The following is a 15,692-nucleotide window of genomic DNA, read 5'->3' as shown; positions in this document are numbered from 1 at the left end:
AGAAGCAGTTCATTCCAAGAGGGGCTGTTGTCTCCCCAGTAAGATATAGGAGTGGTGAGCAAAGTTTCATTAAGCTGACTCAGCTTGACTTTGGTTGAATAGATCCCAACAGGTCACAAATGGGGCTGCTCTTTCATCCCAAAGGCACTTTGTCTATGAGTTCCGCCAACGGCATTCAACACTCTGGGGAGGTGGTGAGACACTATGGCCTTCTGCACCAGCAATATGCTAATGAGACACAGCTCAACGTCTCATTTCCAGACAGTGCCATGATTCAGATATCCTAGCACCTGTGCAAGATAAGTGCCTGGATGAATTGTTGCTAGCTCAGGCTCAGTCTGGACAGATCTGATGTGTTGCTGGTAGCAGGAAAGAAGAAATTCAAGACCATAAGAAGAGCTCTGAATTCTCTTACCAATTGTCAAGGTCATATGCAGCCTCAGTGTCATGTTGTATTTGTTGCTAGTCCTTCACACCCAAAAAAAGCAGCAAAAACCTGAAATCTTGTCTCCGTCTTTGGCTGGTTAGGATACTGTGCCCTTTTCTATCTGATCTGAACCCAGCAATGACAAACCCATGCCTTCGTCACCTTCAGGCTATACTACTGCAGTGCATTCTGCCTGGGACTGACCATAAAGGCCACACAGAAGGTCATGCCATTCACACAGGCAGCAGCCAACCTGCTCTACAGACATCATTCTGTTGCTTCATGCCCTTAACTGATTTCCCAGAATAAAATAAAGAATAATAAAAACTGCTTCAGGGTCTTGGTGCTACTCTTTGAAGCCCCACTGGATGGGGCTTACTCTTCGCCTGCGACTCACTTTCAGAGACTGATCAGTTGGGAAACTGAATTTGATGGTGTTCAAGGTATAACTGTTGGGAGCTGAATGTAATTATTGACCCTGCAGAAATTAATAATTAATCTTTTTTTCTCTAATTTTTCTCCTGAGGCCAAGGTTGAAATATGATCAAGTTTAAAAATACTGCTTTTTGGCTGGAGCTTTCCAAGGTGCCACCAGTGGGAATTAGACTCCCCAACTCCCAATGACTTTCAGTGGGAGTTCAGTGCCTTACGCCCACAGGCATCTCTGAAAGTCCCAGACTGTATTTGTACTCTTCTGCCTGCCAATAGGTCTTACTGAAGGGACTTTTCCTCTGATGCTTACTAAGGAATATTACAACTTCAGGCATCTGTCCCACAATATGTTAGGGCTACAGGGTTTTATTTGTTTGTCTTTTTGCTGTCCTTTTTACCCTTATCATTCTGACTTGCTGCCCGCATTGTAGCTGCTGACCTTTACTTACAATCTCCTCTGACATCCAAGCTAAATGAATTATTTTCCATTGACAAGCAAGGGGGCATTGTTTGCAATATTTGCATTGTTTGCAATATTTGCATCACCAAAAGTCCAGCAAAAGAGTATGAAACCCATCCATCTTATGCCCCCTGCTCCCCTGCAAGGGTGAGCACCACAGGTCAGTATTTAGCCCTATTTGTATTTTACATTTTACACTCAGATACTAAATAAAAAGCTGGTTTTCCCACTGAAGTATAAGATCATTGTCAGTGGTAAAGTCCAATTGTTAATGGGAGTGTGCATGTGACCTGTTACATTCAGCCAGGAAAGATTTTATCCTAAACTGTCCGTATACGCCAGTTATGTATGTTTTATTTGCATATGGTGTATTTTATATATTAATTTTCTGAGGTCAACATTTCTTACGGAAACTGGCAGGTTTTTGTTTTATTCTTCAACAGACCTTTTATTAATACACTGTCAGCTACGTCCAATGTTGTAAGTATATGGCTTTGCAAAGACTGTGCAGCAGTCTTTTTGTAAAAGTCAACAGTCTGTGCAATTTTATCTTTTCCGGTGTAAATAAGATGTTACATTGTCTTTGAAGATATCACAATGTATTATTGGTTTTTTCAAGATTACAGCAGAATACTCTATTTAAATGAACTCAGATACAGATCAGTTCATTTGTTGCTCCCACACAGCTGTTGTGCATGGAATCCTAATAAGATAGTTTTACACCCAATGCATTTTATGCCCTTATTGCTTGAAAGATTTGTTGTGTGAAGAGAGAACTGTATTTCATGTAAATCCATGACTAATTTAGTCATCTGTAATTTGTAACTAGAATGTACCACTAGATGGCAGTCTCTCCACATAGCCAAATGAAAGCATGCATTATATGCAAATGAGTATCAAACAAATCCTCCGATATCCAAAGTTGTTTACATTGTATTTCACAATAGTTGTCTTGTCCAGCTGGTTAACATTTAGATGCATGTTGTGTCTAATGTCGAAATTTGTGTAATGTGTTAGTTTCCTTCATCATTCACATGCTGTAGCACTCAGAAAAACCAATCAATGACTCCAATATCTAAACAATTGGATACATTAAACCTTATGTCACAGTAAACTTGTGTTAAACTATGTGTTACTTTCTGTTTACACTTAGTTTGCCAGATCTGTTACACTGATTGATCTTTTCTGTTTGTTTTTGAACAGGGCTTTTTTGAAGAAGAGGAAGGTAAAGAGTACATCTATAAAGAACCCAAGTTAACAGCGCTGTCTGAGATCTCGCAGAGACTGCTAAAACTTTATGCAGATAAGTTTGGAGCAGACAATGTGAAGATGATCCAAGATTCCAACAAGGTATGGGAGAAATGCTGCGTTTAGTTGCATGTAAAGTGGGAGCAGTGCATTCAAATTTGACCCATAGAGTTCTTTCAAAAATACATGCTGCACTTTTGTTAATTGGTGAAAACCTGTTCCTTTCATTCAGAATACTATGGGCTGGATTGTGGAGTTCCCACAAGCCCTGAGTAAGAGGCAGCACTTAGTGGCAGTGATGCAGGAGCAGAGTCACAGTCTGGTCCTGGTTCCCCCTTGATCCAGGGGTATATTAAGCAGTGCAAGCCTTTTACCTGGCGCTCTTTAGCCTTCCTTCTGCAATGGTTCTGCTGTACTTGGTGGTACGTTAGGGGGAGAGTCAGAGCTCCACCCCCTTCCTGTCCCAGCCTTCTCAGATCCTGGGGGGCGGGTAGGAATAAAACCCAATGTGGGTGGCTCTCCCCCTCTAAGACTATACTTACACTGTGAGCTAGGGGTGTCACACACACACACACACACTCGCTTGTGTACACATACTCGTGCTAGCTCTCATCAAGTTAACGCAAGTATAAATAGCGGTGTAGCTGCAATAGCATGGCTGGCTGCAGCTGAGAATAATCCCACCTGAAACTGGTGGCTTGAAAGCCTGAGCTCCAGCCCAAACCACCACATCCACACTGCTATTGTTAGCACTCCAGCTTGAGCCCCGCTAACATGAGTCTGTCTACCCGGACTGGGTGGCTCACTCCCAGCTGCAATGTAGACATATCCCAACTATGACTCATGATGTAGGCAGTCCATCGAGGGGAGTAATGGGTCACATTATGCCCCCTGCCTCCCTGAATGGGTGAGTGCCATGGGTCAGGATTTAGCCCTATTTATATTCAACACCCATATACTAAATAAAAAGCTGGTTTTCCCACTGAAGTGTAAGATCACATCACCACACTTTACTCTACACCACACTGGCATTCTCTCTGTAAGGCTGTTCCTGGGAGCCAAAGATTTAACACTGTTGTGATACCATGAACGTTTCCAAGAAGGAGTTTCTAATGGATATGAGCAGAGTACGGAACTAGTGTGCACTAGTTTTATAACAAAAATGAGCCATGCCTTCTAGTAGGGCCTAGGGCTGTACTGGCCTGGTGATGTAGCCACAAGACATGTTGTAAGAGTACATACATCACAAATGTGTATTACCATTGCAAGGCAGAAATTGGCTATTTCCTTTCAAATTCATTCAACCCACATCCAATGTTGCCGTTGAGTTGTACTCAAAACTCCCATTGACTTCAACTGAAAAACATGCCCCATAGTCAGTTATCTAAATATTAATGTATGTGCCTAACATTACTTTTGAAAATCATGAGCTGCATCTACACAAATATCAGTAAAACCACAGTGGGTAAAAACAGCAAGCCTGTAAACAACACTCAGTATCAGATAAATTGTTTCATCCTGTGTAAAAATGTTAACGCAGGTCAACCCCAAAGACTTGGATCCAAAATACGCCTATATCCAGGTCACATATGTCACGCCTTTCTTTGACGAGAAGGAGGCTGAAGACAGGAAGACTGACTTTGAAATGCATCACAACATCAACCGTTTTGTATTTGAAACGCCTTTCACGCTGTCAGGAAAAAAACGTGGAGGGGTAGAAGAGCAATGCAAGAGACGCACAATCCTGACAAGTATGTTGCTGCCTTTTTTTCTGTTAAGAGTTCTGACTAAAAGAAATTGAATATGATTTCAAAGGGCAATGCTGCTCAAAAATCAATGGGCATAATATGGTCCACAATCTGTTGTTTGCCAACGGTTTTGTTTTAAGTGAGCAATAACCATTTCACTGTGTCCATATTTCTGTGCATAGTCTTTATTGTGCCCAAATTGCACACATGATACGATTTTGCAGACAGTTACATAACAGAAGAAAAATGATCTGTTTGTAGAATAATCAGCTGACATTATTCTTCCTTGTTACTCTCCTCTCACTCACCCCACTTTCTCAGCAGAGTTACTCCTAATTTACACCGGTTTAGTGAAATCAGAATCCTCATTCTTTATTCTTCTTAGCTTGCATAGTCTAAAGATAAAGCAGAGTGGAGCTTGTAAGATTTACCTGTTTGGAAAAATAAACCACTTCAGATATGAGTATTTGGTAAAAATTAGAACATGATACCAGGTTTACAGAAGTAATAATATATTATTATATAATATAGAATAAATATATAAAAAACAAAACCCTACATTTCTTATGTCTTGTCAGTGGGAGATATGCCCAGAAATCCCTGTGTTCTAAGACAGGAAGGCAAGAAGTATTGCAGGCACCAATTTCCATTGAATCAAATTAAACTGTGGTAATGAACAGAAAATGTTTAGCTTTTATTCATGATTGAAATCTCATCTTAAAGAAAAGTGATAAGCATCCATGAAATTACTGCTAAAACTTGACATATCTGAAATTTTGGATGAGTGTACAACTGTCTGAATATGCACTTGATGAGCTTTGTTCTCACGAGTAGAAATGAATACAGCGGCTGACATTTAAGGAAAGACTTCAAAATGACAGAAAGAACAGGAGTACTTGTGGCACCTTAGAGACTAACAAATTTATTAGAGCATAAGCTTTCGTGGACAGTCCACTTCTTCGGATGCATATAGAGTGGAATATATATTGAGGAGATATATGTACACACATACAGAGAGCATGAACAGGTGGGAGTTGTCTTACCAACTTTGAGAGGCCAATTAAGTAAGAGAAAAAAACTTTTGAAGTGATAATCGAGATAGCCCAGTACAGACAGTTTGATAAGAAGTGTGAGAATACTTACAAGGGGAGATAGAGTCAATGTTTGTAATGGCTCAGCCATTCCCAGTCCTTATTCAATCCTGAGTTGATTGTATCTAGTTTGCATATCAATTCCAGCTCAGCAGTCTCTCGTTGGAGTCTGTTTTTGAAGTTTTTCTGTTGTAAGATAGCCACACGCAGGTCTGTCATTGAATGGCCAGACAGGTTAAAGTGTTCTCCCACTGGTTTTTGAGTATTATGATTCCTGATGTCAGATTTGGCCAATCTACATGGCAGAGGGGCATTGCTGGCACATGATGGCATATATCACATTGGTAGATGTGCAGGTGAACAAGCCCCTGATGGTATGGCTGATGTGATTAGGTCCTATGATGATGTCACTTGAATAGATATGTGGACAGAAAGTGACATTTTGAAAATGAAAAAGTTCTTTTTCATGTTGAAATTTTTTGTTTCAAAATGTAAGTTAATTTATAGTTTATAAAAAAGATTAAAATGAATTTTGAACATTATTTATTTTTAAATTTCAGTTAACCAAATATTTTTTTCAGACTTTCGATTCATGAAAACGTTTGAGATTTTTGACTTCTCATCCCAGTTTGGAACAGGAAAAAAATTTTAAATTCAAAAATTCTCTCAGGATGATTTCCTTCCCACTTCTTGCTTTTGATGAGGCATGTCCTCTCTGTCTGCTTCCCTTTGTGACTATGACAACAGTCGTGTTGGATAATTACTGTTTCATGATTGATTTGTTACAATTAGTGAATGTAGGAGATCTAGGCCTCAGCTAAGCAAAGTCTTTAAGCTCATGCCTGACTTTCATTATGAGAGTAGTCTTTTTGATTTTAGGGAACTGCTGAAGTGCCTAAAGTTAAACACAGGCTTATGAATCAGGGCCCTAACACAGAATAAGAAATATGTGAATTTTAAAATCTATGAGTTTTGAGAGTCATGTGTTGTCAGATTCTGACAAATATACGAGACACATAATGCTAGATCAAAATGGAACCAGTAATGACTGCATCAAAATATCAGTTTAGACCTGCTGAGCCAATCCTGTACATGTATTAATTTTCCTGGCCCACAAAGGTGTTTATAAAATGGAAAAAATTAGTGCAGTCTAAACTATGAATCCACTAGCATTGCTTCCATAATTACCAGCTTGTTGGAGTGGAATTTCTTTGACTGTTTTACATTTGTTTTTGAGCAGCCAGTCATTTATTTCCGTACGTGAAGAAGCGTATTCAAGTCATAAGCCAAACAAGTACAGAACTGAACCCTATTGAAGTAGCTATTGATGAGATGTCCAAAAAGGTTTCAGAACTTAAACAGCTTTGCACAATGGAAGAATTGGACATGATTAGACTGCAACTCAAACTTCAAGGAAGTGTCAGCGTCAAGGTATCAATGGCTCAGTTTTATGTTTACGTACCAACCACCTTTTTTATTTGGGTCTTTGCAACTTGTGGAGCATATTTAATCTATTTTACTCCAGAGTATTCGAGTCTTGTTCCGGTGCCCATTGAAATCAGTGGAAAGACTCCCATCGACTTTAATGGGTGTTGGATCGATGCCTGGCAGTGTTGTTATAATTAAGTCTGTTAGGGTATGTTGACTTTGCAATAAAAGATTCCTGGCTGCAGCTGGACCCGGGTCAGCTGATGTAGGCTTGGAGGGCTCAGGCTGCAGAGCAAAAAATTGCAGTGTAGACGTTCAGACTCAGGCTGGAGCCCTGGCTCTGAAACCCTGAGAGGGTGGAGGGTTTTTTTAGTCCGACAGCCTGATCCCCACAACCCCGAGTCAGTTCACCTGGGCCCTGAGACTTGGTGCCGTGGTATTTTTTTTTTTTGCAGTGTACATATCCTTAGTGTTCCTCTAATAAGTGTTAAGCTCTTTCTAACCTGAACAGCCTGGCCATATTAAACTAAAGCCTGGCACTCAAATGAGCCTTCAGATACTTTTTTAAAGAGAACCTTTTACAGGTCAGTTTAATGATTTCTTATGTAGAAAAACTGGGATTAGAGAGAAGAGCATGTTTGGCCCTTGTGATTCAGTGTGATTCGTTTTTTGACTACATTAGCTAAAATCCAGTGCACTGTTTGCATATGAAACCTTCTAAGACATTCATTTATCTGGCACATGGGCCCAGATCTTCAGTTGATGTAAATCAGCCTGGCTCCTTTCATTTCAATAGAGCTATTCCAGTTTACACCTGCTGGGGATCTGACTACAATCTAATTTTGGTATTTTTGTTAAATTGAAATACCCACCATATTTGTATTTGGAAAATGGCATCTCGGAAGATTAACGGTTTCTCGTAAGTCATTGATTCAGAACACATGGAAGATAAATACCGATATGTTTAGCTTTGGTTGGGAAATGTTTTTGGCACTTGCCTGAATGCAGCTTTAGGCTAGGCAGAATGTCTTTAAGATGCAGAATATGGAACAAAAGCTCTGTTCATATTTACCCTGTACAATCCATTTGAAGTCATTGTCATTTCACGCACTGTAAGCACAGGAATTGACCCTGAGCCTTAAACAATGAGAATTATAAATTACAGTCAAACTGTACTGTTCTGCCCCCTAACCAGGTGCTTTTCCCCCAACAGGTAAATGCAGGACCAATGGCATACGCCCGAGCTTTTCTTGAAGAAACAAATGCTAAGAAGTATCCTGATAACCAAGTCAAACTTCTGAAGGAAATCTTCAGGTAAACATTCTTGTTTTCAATGTAAACGTTAGACTTTATTTGGCCGGTACAAACAGATGAGAAACATTCAGTGATATGACATGAAATTAGGCAGAATGTTTTATGTAGAACTAGATAAAGCCACATCTTGCAATTCGTTCTTGGTGTCTCTTGACGTCTGGGTAAATCACATTGGCCTGAGTGCTCCTAGGGCTTTATAACTGAGTGCCATAATTTGCCCCAACTAGTTTATAACTTTAAGTTGGGGGCTTAATATTTTTTCACTGGAGTTTTTTTGAATAGATGTTCTTTGGTGTATGTTTATGCTTGTAGGCAGTTTGCAGAAGCATGTGGGCTTGCTCTTGAAGTTAACAAACGCCTTATTAAAGAGGACCAGTTAGAATATCAAGAAGAAATGAAGTCTCATTATAAGGATATGCTCAGCGAGCTCTCTGCAGTCATGAATGAACAGGTCAGATATTCTATTTTAACTTTTGGTGGTGGGGATGGAGGTGGCTATTTGTTTCCTATGATGAATGAATACAATTAACTTCAGGGTTAATACAATTAACCACAAGTAAAATACTAATAATGCAGACTGCAACCAAGAACAATGCAACAATTATTGTGCAAACTTATTTGTGCAGTTTGACCAATTCCACTCAATCCTGACCTGTATAATTCCTGCTATATTATGTGTAAAACTCTCTAACATCCACCAAAATAACTAAAACTGCCTTTTATTCACACCTTTTGTTATTTCGGTGCTGCATCTGTGTGTGGACTCTTTTACTTTAAATTAAGAGTGTCTTGTTTTGATTTAGGGCAAGTAATAATTTATCTACAGTAAGAGATTCCACACAGAAACTGGAAGCAAAATAACAAAAGGGCGAATTAAAACCGATTTAGTTACTTTGGTGTATGTTAGTATGTAAACAGCTCTAAATTGCGCCTGGAAAATTCTCACACATGAACAGGTAATTGTACATGAAAAGTGGCTAACTGCACATATAAGTACCATTTGTATGCAGAGTTACTGAGTTTACATAATTATCAGTGTCATAATTACTGGTATCTAACAAGGATATTTAATGAACACCCCATAGACCCTATGGCAGTTAATTTATATTATACATCTTCACAAGTAAGGTGAATGATAACTACAGCTTATTGAATAATATAAGAAGTGACTCATAAATATACTTGCCAATAAGCATGGCAAGTTTGCTTCACTATCACTGAGCCACATTCTCATGTGGTGCAAATCGATGTAGCTCCGTTAAAGTAAATGGAAATATGCTTATTTGCACCAGCTGGGAATCTGGTCCATTATTTGCTATGATTTGTTATTTCAGGATTCTGATTACCACTAGTTTATTTATGAAAATGTTTGTTGAACTCCAAACATTTCATAAGTTTTATCATAGTCTTCAAAAAAGTCATCCAAAAGTGTTGTGTTAAATTTAGAAGTGTTGAATGTGTCATTTTTTATTCATGGTTCATGAGTCTCCTGTTTAAATAGTTTTAATCATCCAGTCACTCACCAGAAACACTACCATGTGACTTAGGTGAACAAATTAGGCACCACAAATAATGAAAAATGAATAGGTAAAATGATCAAGTTACTAGCAGTCCACAAACTGAAATATGCATAAGATATTCAGTGAATACTTTTCAAATACAAATATGAACCTCAGTATCATTGAGCTGTAAGTTTTTTCAGTGAAGGCAAATATTGATAGACTGCTACTACGTAATTACTTGTACATAGCAAGGCTTTTATTTTTCCAAGGGGGTTGGTAACACCAAAGCCTATGAGAGCAAAAGCCCAGATAGTTGGTTATTTCCTCAAAACCAAGATGTTTTGAAAATCTCTGTTAAAAAACTAACTAAAAATGTGTGTCTTCCTACCACCATCTTGTTACAGTTTGCCTTTCCTACCTGGCATGTTTCAAAAAGAAAGTCCTTTTGCAGCTTTCAATATTTTTCTCCCTGCCAGTTGACTAGTGTCTTTGGAAGCCATTGTATCCTATTCTCACCATTGTGAAAAGATTATTTATGGGCACAAAACACCAATTCTCTGGAAAGTTCTTCACAATCTAATTGCTATGTTCCATTAATAGATCTCTGAGAAATTTGTCTTTTGCTGTTGCAGAAACATAATTAAGGGCAAAAGAACACCAAATATTTCGCTTTCTGAAAATCCAGCAATAAAACAGGAATTTTTCTTCCCGCTTTCCAAGCAATATGATTTTTTGCACAGCTTGAGTTCTCTTGCTTCCCTACTTCTGAGCAGAGAGCACCACCACCAGACATTTTACACAATGTAAATTGTAGCTGAAATATTTTTCACATTGGGAAACCTCAAGACACTATCATAATGGTACCATGTTCTCTACAATGACATTATGGTCTGGTGTGTTGCTCATTGTTGTATTTAAGACTGTTTTGATAGCACACCCACTGACAGTGACTCTCTCATTACATATGCTCTTCTCTCTTTTTTTTTTTTTTTTTTCTGGCAGCTCTATCATGGTCCATGCTTATACAGCTTCTCTTCTTCCCTGTCTAACATTTCCCTCAATACTGTAGACAAAAGTGGTATGTTTATTTTTCTTATGTCTATTCTTTCCTTTGATGTCACGTGCTTTCACTTGCTGATTTTCTGTTTTACCTACATTTTACGTCCATTTAAGTGTCATGTCTAACTATTTGTGTTCAATCCAGCAAGGGGTTTGGGGGGGGAAAAAAGATACGATACATGTGCAGTCTGAGTTCATGAACAACCTTGGCACTAATGATTCTTGCAGTTAGGATCATGGAGCTTAGCAGAAGGTGTTATCCTCAGTCTTTGGTGGGGAAGTGCATTTTCCATGATATGGCATTGTAACCTGCTAATACCAAACGGTTGGAGAAGGATCACATTCTGCCTTCCTTGCCATAAGGCAAGTTCTGCAATGATGGCAGTGGTGGCTGGAGGAGAGGGTCAGGAACATACATCTTAGGAACTGCACAGAAAAAAAAACAGGTTTAAGCGCAGCATTATGTCTGTTGCACAGACAATGGGAGCTCATGCACAGACAGTAAGTTTGAGTCCTGGGGAAAATGATGGCAGCTGTCTCACCACAGCCCCTGACAGAAGAGTAAGCACTGTGTTTGTGTATGAAGGTGATTTGGCATTCCAGGGTGGGGAGGGGAGCGGGTGGAAGGGGATCTCAGAATCCTTCTGTGCTTACTTTCTCTAGAAGCCAGGCGTAATGAGGAATGATGTTTGCCAAATGCCATTGCAAAAGGAAAGGGGAAGGAGAAAACTTTTGAGTTGCCCAGGGGACCAAATATTACAATAAATACCTGTTTTTCCCTCTGTGTACTTGTTCTGCCTGTGTTGTTTAATCTTTATATACATATTTATTTTATTTCTAATTGTTAAAGATAATACCCCTGTTCTGCCTTGAGACATATGTTCACAGCTCTTATTGGCTCCAGGGAGTATGTGAGATAGAATTGGGACCAATAATTACACAGACATGTATGCAGAGATACTGTCAACTGGTTTTAGGCAAAACATTCAGATTTAAGAAACCTATTCTGTTTAAATACTCCATTGCATTTTTGTGACGCCAAACTCAACATCTTTGTGCTACTTCATGAGAACCAGGAATGTAAGGTAAAACTGACCTATTTTCATTATTGACGCTGAGTGAAATAGAAAAAGTAAACACAATCAACATAAATGATAAATAGCAAAATAGGCTTCTAGGGCCAAATTTTCAGGTGCAATAGGAAAGTCATGCAAAATGCACAATCACTAGTATGTACAAAATCTTTCTTTGCATGTATGAATTGTGGTTGCTGAAGTCTGGGTTTAGATGCACAGTAACCCACGTTGCAGACACAAACATTCATTTGCATGCGTAGATGCAGGATTTCATTTGTGTAATGGGTGCAAACTCTGGGCTGGATTCTGCAACCCTTATTCCCATTAAGTAGTATTCTACTCCCTGACTAACTGAGGTCCCTGGGTCTACTTGCAGAATAAAGTATTAGTCAGTGTAAGAGTTTCAGAATCTGGCCCCCTTTTTGCAGTGCTTTCCTATTGTATGTGTAGGTTTTGTCCTTTACAGTCCTTTCAGATTTAATAATCTTGAGTGTAACAGAAGTAAGGGCTTTTCTTTTATATTATTTATTTATTTATTTTTGTAAATATGAATGTTATGTCAAGATTATCTCTTTTAATTTTTCTAAGCCTAAGTAATCATTATATGCTGGAGAATGCATATTTCATGAGCTCCAGGACAAGAGAAAACTCTTTTCAGTCACTCTTGTCCCCAAGATCAGTACTCATTGGGAACTCTGATGGTAGCTGATCCCCAAGTAACAAAGTCACAAGAAGGAGTTTAGGAGAAATTCTAACTTCTTTAGCACAATTACTGCCAATATCTTTATTTTAAATTCAGACTTGATAAAGAAGTGTTGGCAAAGACAAGAAACATTGGTGATTCCAAGTATCAGAGGGGTAGCCGTGTTAGTCTAAATCTGTAAAAAGCAACAGAGGGTCCTGTGGCACTTTTAAGACTAACAGAAGCATTGGGAGCATAAGCTTTCTTGGATAAGAACCTCACTTCTTCTTACCCACGAAAGCTTATGCTTCCAATACTTCTGTTAGTCTTAAAGGTGCCACAGGACCCTCCATTGCTTTTTGGTGATTCCAAGTGGCTTGAGCACTCGCCTGGGACTCAGGAGACCTGGGTCCTATTTAGGGTGACCAGACGTCCCGATTTTAGGGGATTTGTCCCGGGTCCTGACCTTACATCGGTCGGGACGCACTTTTTCCCGATATCGGGAGACCGTCTGATGGAGGACACAAGCCGGTGCTGCCGGTGCTGCTCACCTCTTCTTCCTGGGCCTGGGGCAGCGCAGCTGAACTCCCGGCGCTCGCCCGCCGGCTGGCAGGAGCCTGCAGAGTGCTGCAGCCCCACTCCCCAGGCACGCACAGAGACGGCGAGTAGGTCTCCACTGTGTGCTGCAGGGGCAGGGCTTGTAGGCGCCGGCAGCGAGCCCCCCCTGCCCCCGCCCCTCTTGACCCGACCCGCGCGACCTTAGGAGTCAGAGGGACGGGACCTGCCTGCTGGATGCTTCCTGGGAGCCGCTCCAGGTAAGGCTAGCACTGCCTGGGACTCACCTGGCCCCCTGGCAGGTCCCTCTGGTGGGGGGGGGGCTCTGCGTGCTGCCCCCCCTCCCTCCCCAAGGAGGGAGGTGGATACGGAGCAGAGGCAAGCTGGGGGGGTGGGGCAGGGCGTGGAGCTGTCGTGATTTCTCAGTTTTTCCTGTGCTCCGGCAGTTTTTTTTTTGTTTGTTTTTTTGTTTTGCTCCGCCACCGACTTGTTGTTTTTTTTTTTTTGCTCCGTTTCCCCCCCCCCCCCCACGTCCCGATATTTAACCTCTGTCATCTGGTCACCCGAGTCCTATTCTCAGCTTTGCCACCAAGCGAACTTGGGGATAATGATATTGACTTCCTTTTCACGTCCTCATGTAGTCTTCCTTGAAAGAAGACAAGCTCTCAATCTATTATTATTATAAATAGCAAAAGTAAATGTTGCTGGGACTAAAGAGAACTTTTTCTAGCAGTTGTATATATCTTTATCACAGCAGACAGTAACATGTGGCAGGGGGAAGCATTTTTTTGCTGTTGAGTTCCTCTCTGATGCATCTAGGTCTAATTGTCTATGGGCCTTATCCTACATACCCTTACTAATGCAAGGGAGGCTTGCCTATGTGAATAAAATTGTGCAGGCTCTATCCCTATATTTGTACAGTACATTACTGGCCCTGATCCTGCTATCAGGCGGATACTTGCAACTGCCTGCATCCCCATGCAAATCAGTGGGGTTCTGTATGGGCACAAGGATCTGCCTACAAGGGTCTGATTGCAGGATGGGGGTGTGCATATGCAACATTACAAGTAGTCAAATAGAGGTAAGTCTAATGAGTTTATAAAGTGTAGGTGACTACTCAATTTGGGATTACTTGAGAGTATTGTTGAAAAAACATTGCTTAGGGAAGTATGCGATATGTTGATTGACAGAATGTAAGATATTCATGTTGAGGATTCCAACCAAGGACCCAATTCTGCCACCTTCATTCGGGAAACCCTCTTAACGAGAGTATGGCCTGAGTAATAACTGGAGGATTGGGTCTCCAAATGAAGTTAATTTTTTGAACTACAAGTTTCCTTTATCAAGCATCCAAAATAAATAATGCATTATTTAATAAACAAAAATATAAGATAAGTGAAAACAAAGTAAAAATTGTTGAAATAAATACTCAATGGATTCATTTTGTTTTCAACTGTTTCTTTTAATTTTTTTTTTTTTTAATAAAAAGATTATCCACAAGGAGGATTCAGCAAAGCCACAAGGAATGGAACGAACCTATTCACGAACCTTCAGTAGAACAAACACAGCCCCGCCAGGAGCAGTGATATCAAATACTGACATTTGACTGAAACATCTTTGACTTTATGCATACCTCGGGAGGACATTTTTTTTTAAGTGTAAAGTGATCATGAACAATACAGTGAAAATGGATTGTGCGATATGGTTTTAATTTATTGGAAGTCTTCACAGTGATAATATTTTTTAAAACTGCTAGCTTGATTTTTTTTTTGTCCAGCCTTGTATTTGTACATTTCCTATCCTTTTTTTTTTTTTTTTTTTGTTATTGAGAAGTCTTTTATTAAGCGAAGCTGAATATGAAATTTCCATTGAACATTTAGCTCCACAGCAAGCCCTAAGTTTGCTGTAAATGTTAATATATCTAATACTAAGTCCTAGTATACATATATTTTAAAGGTCAAATGTGGGTGTTTTATAACATTTAAGTATGTCATAATTGTAAATAGAGGATGTGTAAAATATGTCATTTTTACAAAATTTAAAAGACTATCTTTTTAGTTAATAATTATAAGTGTACTAAAAATATGAATAACTTTTCAGATACAGTTATATTAAAATATTTGTGTATGTGTACAAAAAATGTCTATAAAGATTTCTCTTTGAAGACAGTGCATTGGTTTATAGAATTTTAAAATCATAGAAATGTAGGAGGAAAAGGTCATTTAGTCCAGTCTCCTGCACTGAGGCAGGACTAAGTATCTACACCATCCCTGAGAGATGTTTGTCCAACCTGTTCTCAAAAGCCTCCAATGATGGAGATTCTACAACCTATCTTGGTAATTTGCTCCAGTGCTTAATCACCTTACAGTTAGGAAGTTTTTCCTAATGTCTAACCTAAATCTCCATTACTGCAATTTAAGCCCATTACAACTTGTAATTTATCACCCTCCTCTTTATAGCAACCTTTTACTTACTTGACGACTGTTATCATGTCCTCCCTCAGCCTTCTCTTCTTCAGACTAAATAAACCCAATTTTTTCAATCTTTCTTCAAAGTTTTCTAGACCTTTAATCATTTTTGTTGATCTCTGGACTTTCTCCAGTTTGTCCATGTCTTTCCTGGAATGTGATGCCCAGAATTGGACATGGTACTCCAGTTGAGGTCTTACCA

At 39.5% G+C, this 15,692-nt stretch overlaps 1 protein-coding gene across 19 annotated transcripts in view; it reads left to right on the top strand.

The window, feature by feature from the left end:
* The window catches only part of DOCK10 (dedicator of cytokinesis 10), a 239,284-nt gene extending 224,017 nt beyond the window's left edge, over positions 1-15,267 (top strand). For 10 of the 19 annotated variants that reach the window (XM_034780722.1, XM_034780717.1, XM_034780736.1 and 7 more), the window contains 7 exons: positions 2,523-2,669; positions 4,108-4,318; positions 6,647-6,837; positions 8,048-8,148; positions 8,461-8,599; positions 10,653-10,728; positions 14,512-15,267. In XM_034780722.1, the coding sequence (XP_034636613.1) occupies positions 2,523-2,669; positions 4,108-4,318; positions 6,647-6,837; positions 8,048-8,148; positions 8,461-8,599; positions 10,653-10,728; positions 14,512-14,579 (933 nt within the window). In that variant the 3' untranslated portion in view covers positions 14,580-15,267. The remainder of the gene's footprint in view (positions 1-2,522; positions 2,670-4,107; positions 4,319-6,646; positions 6,838-8,047; positions 8,149-8,460; positions 8,600-10,652; positions 10,729-14,511) is intronic. The other 9 variants (XM_034780732.1, XM_034780719.1, XM_034780731.1 and 6 more) reach the window with 2 other exon arrangements.
* Positions 15,268-15,692: the final 425 nt, after the last annotated feature.

This window comes from Trachemys scripta, chromosome 9 (genome assembly GCF_013100865.1).
Source record: "Trachemys scripta elegans isolate TJP31775 chromosome 9, CAS_Tse_1.0, whole genome shotgun sequence".
Taxonomy (NCBI): domain Eukaryota; kingdom Metazoa; phylum Chordata; order Testudines; family Emydidae; genus Trachemys; species Trachemys scripta.
Note: the sequence above shows the minus strand (reverse complement) of the source record. Positions and strands in the feature narration are given on the sequence as shown.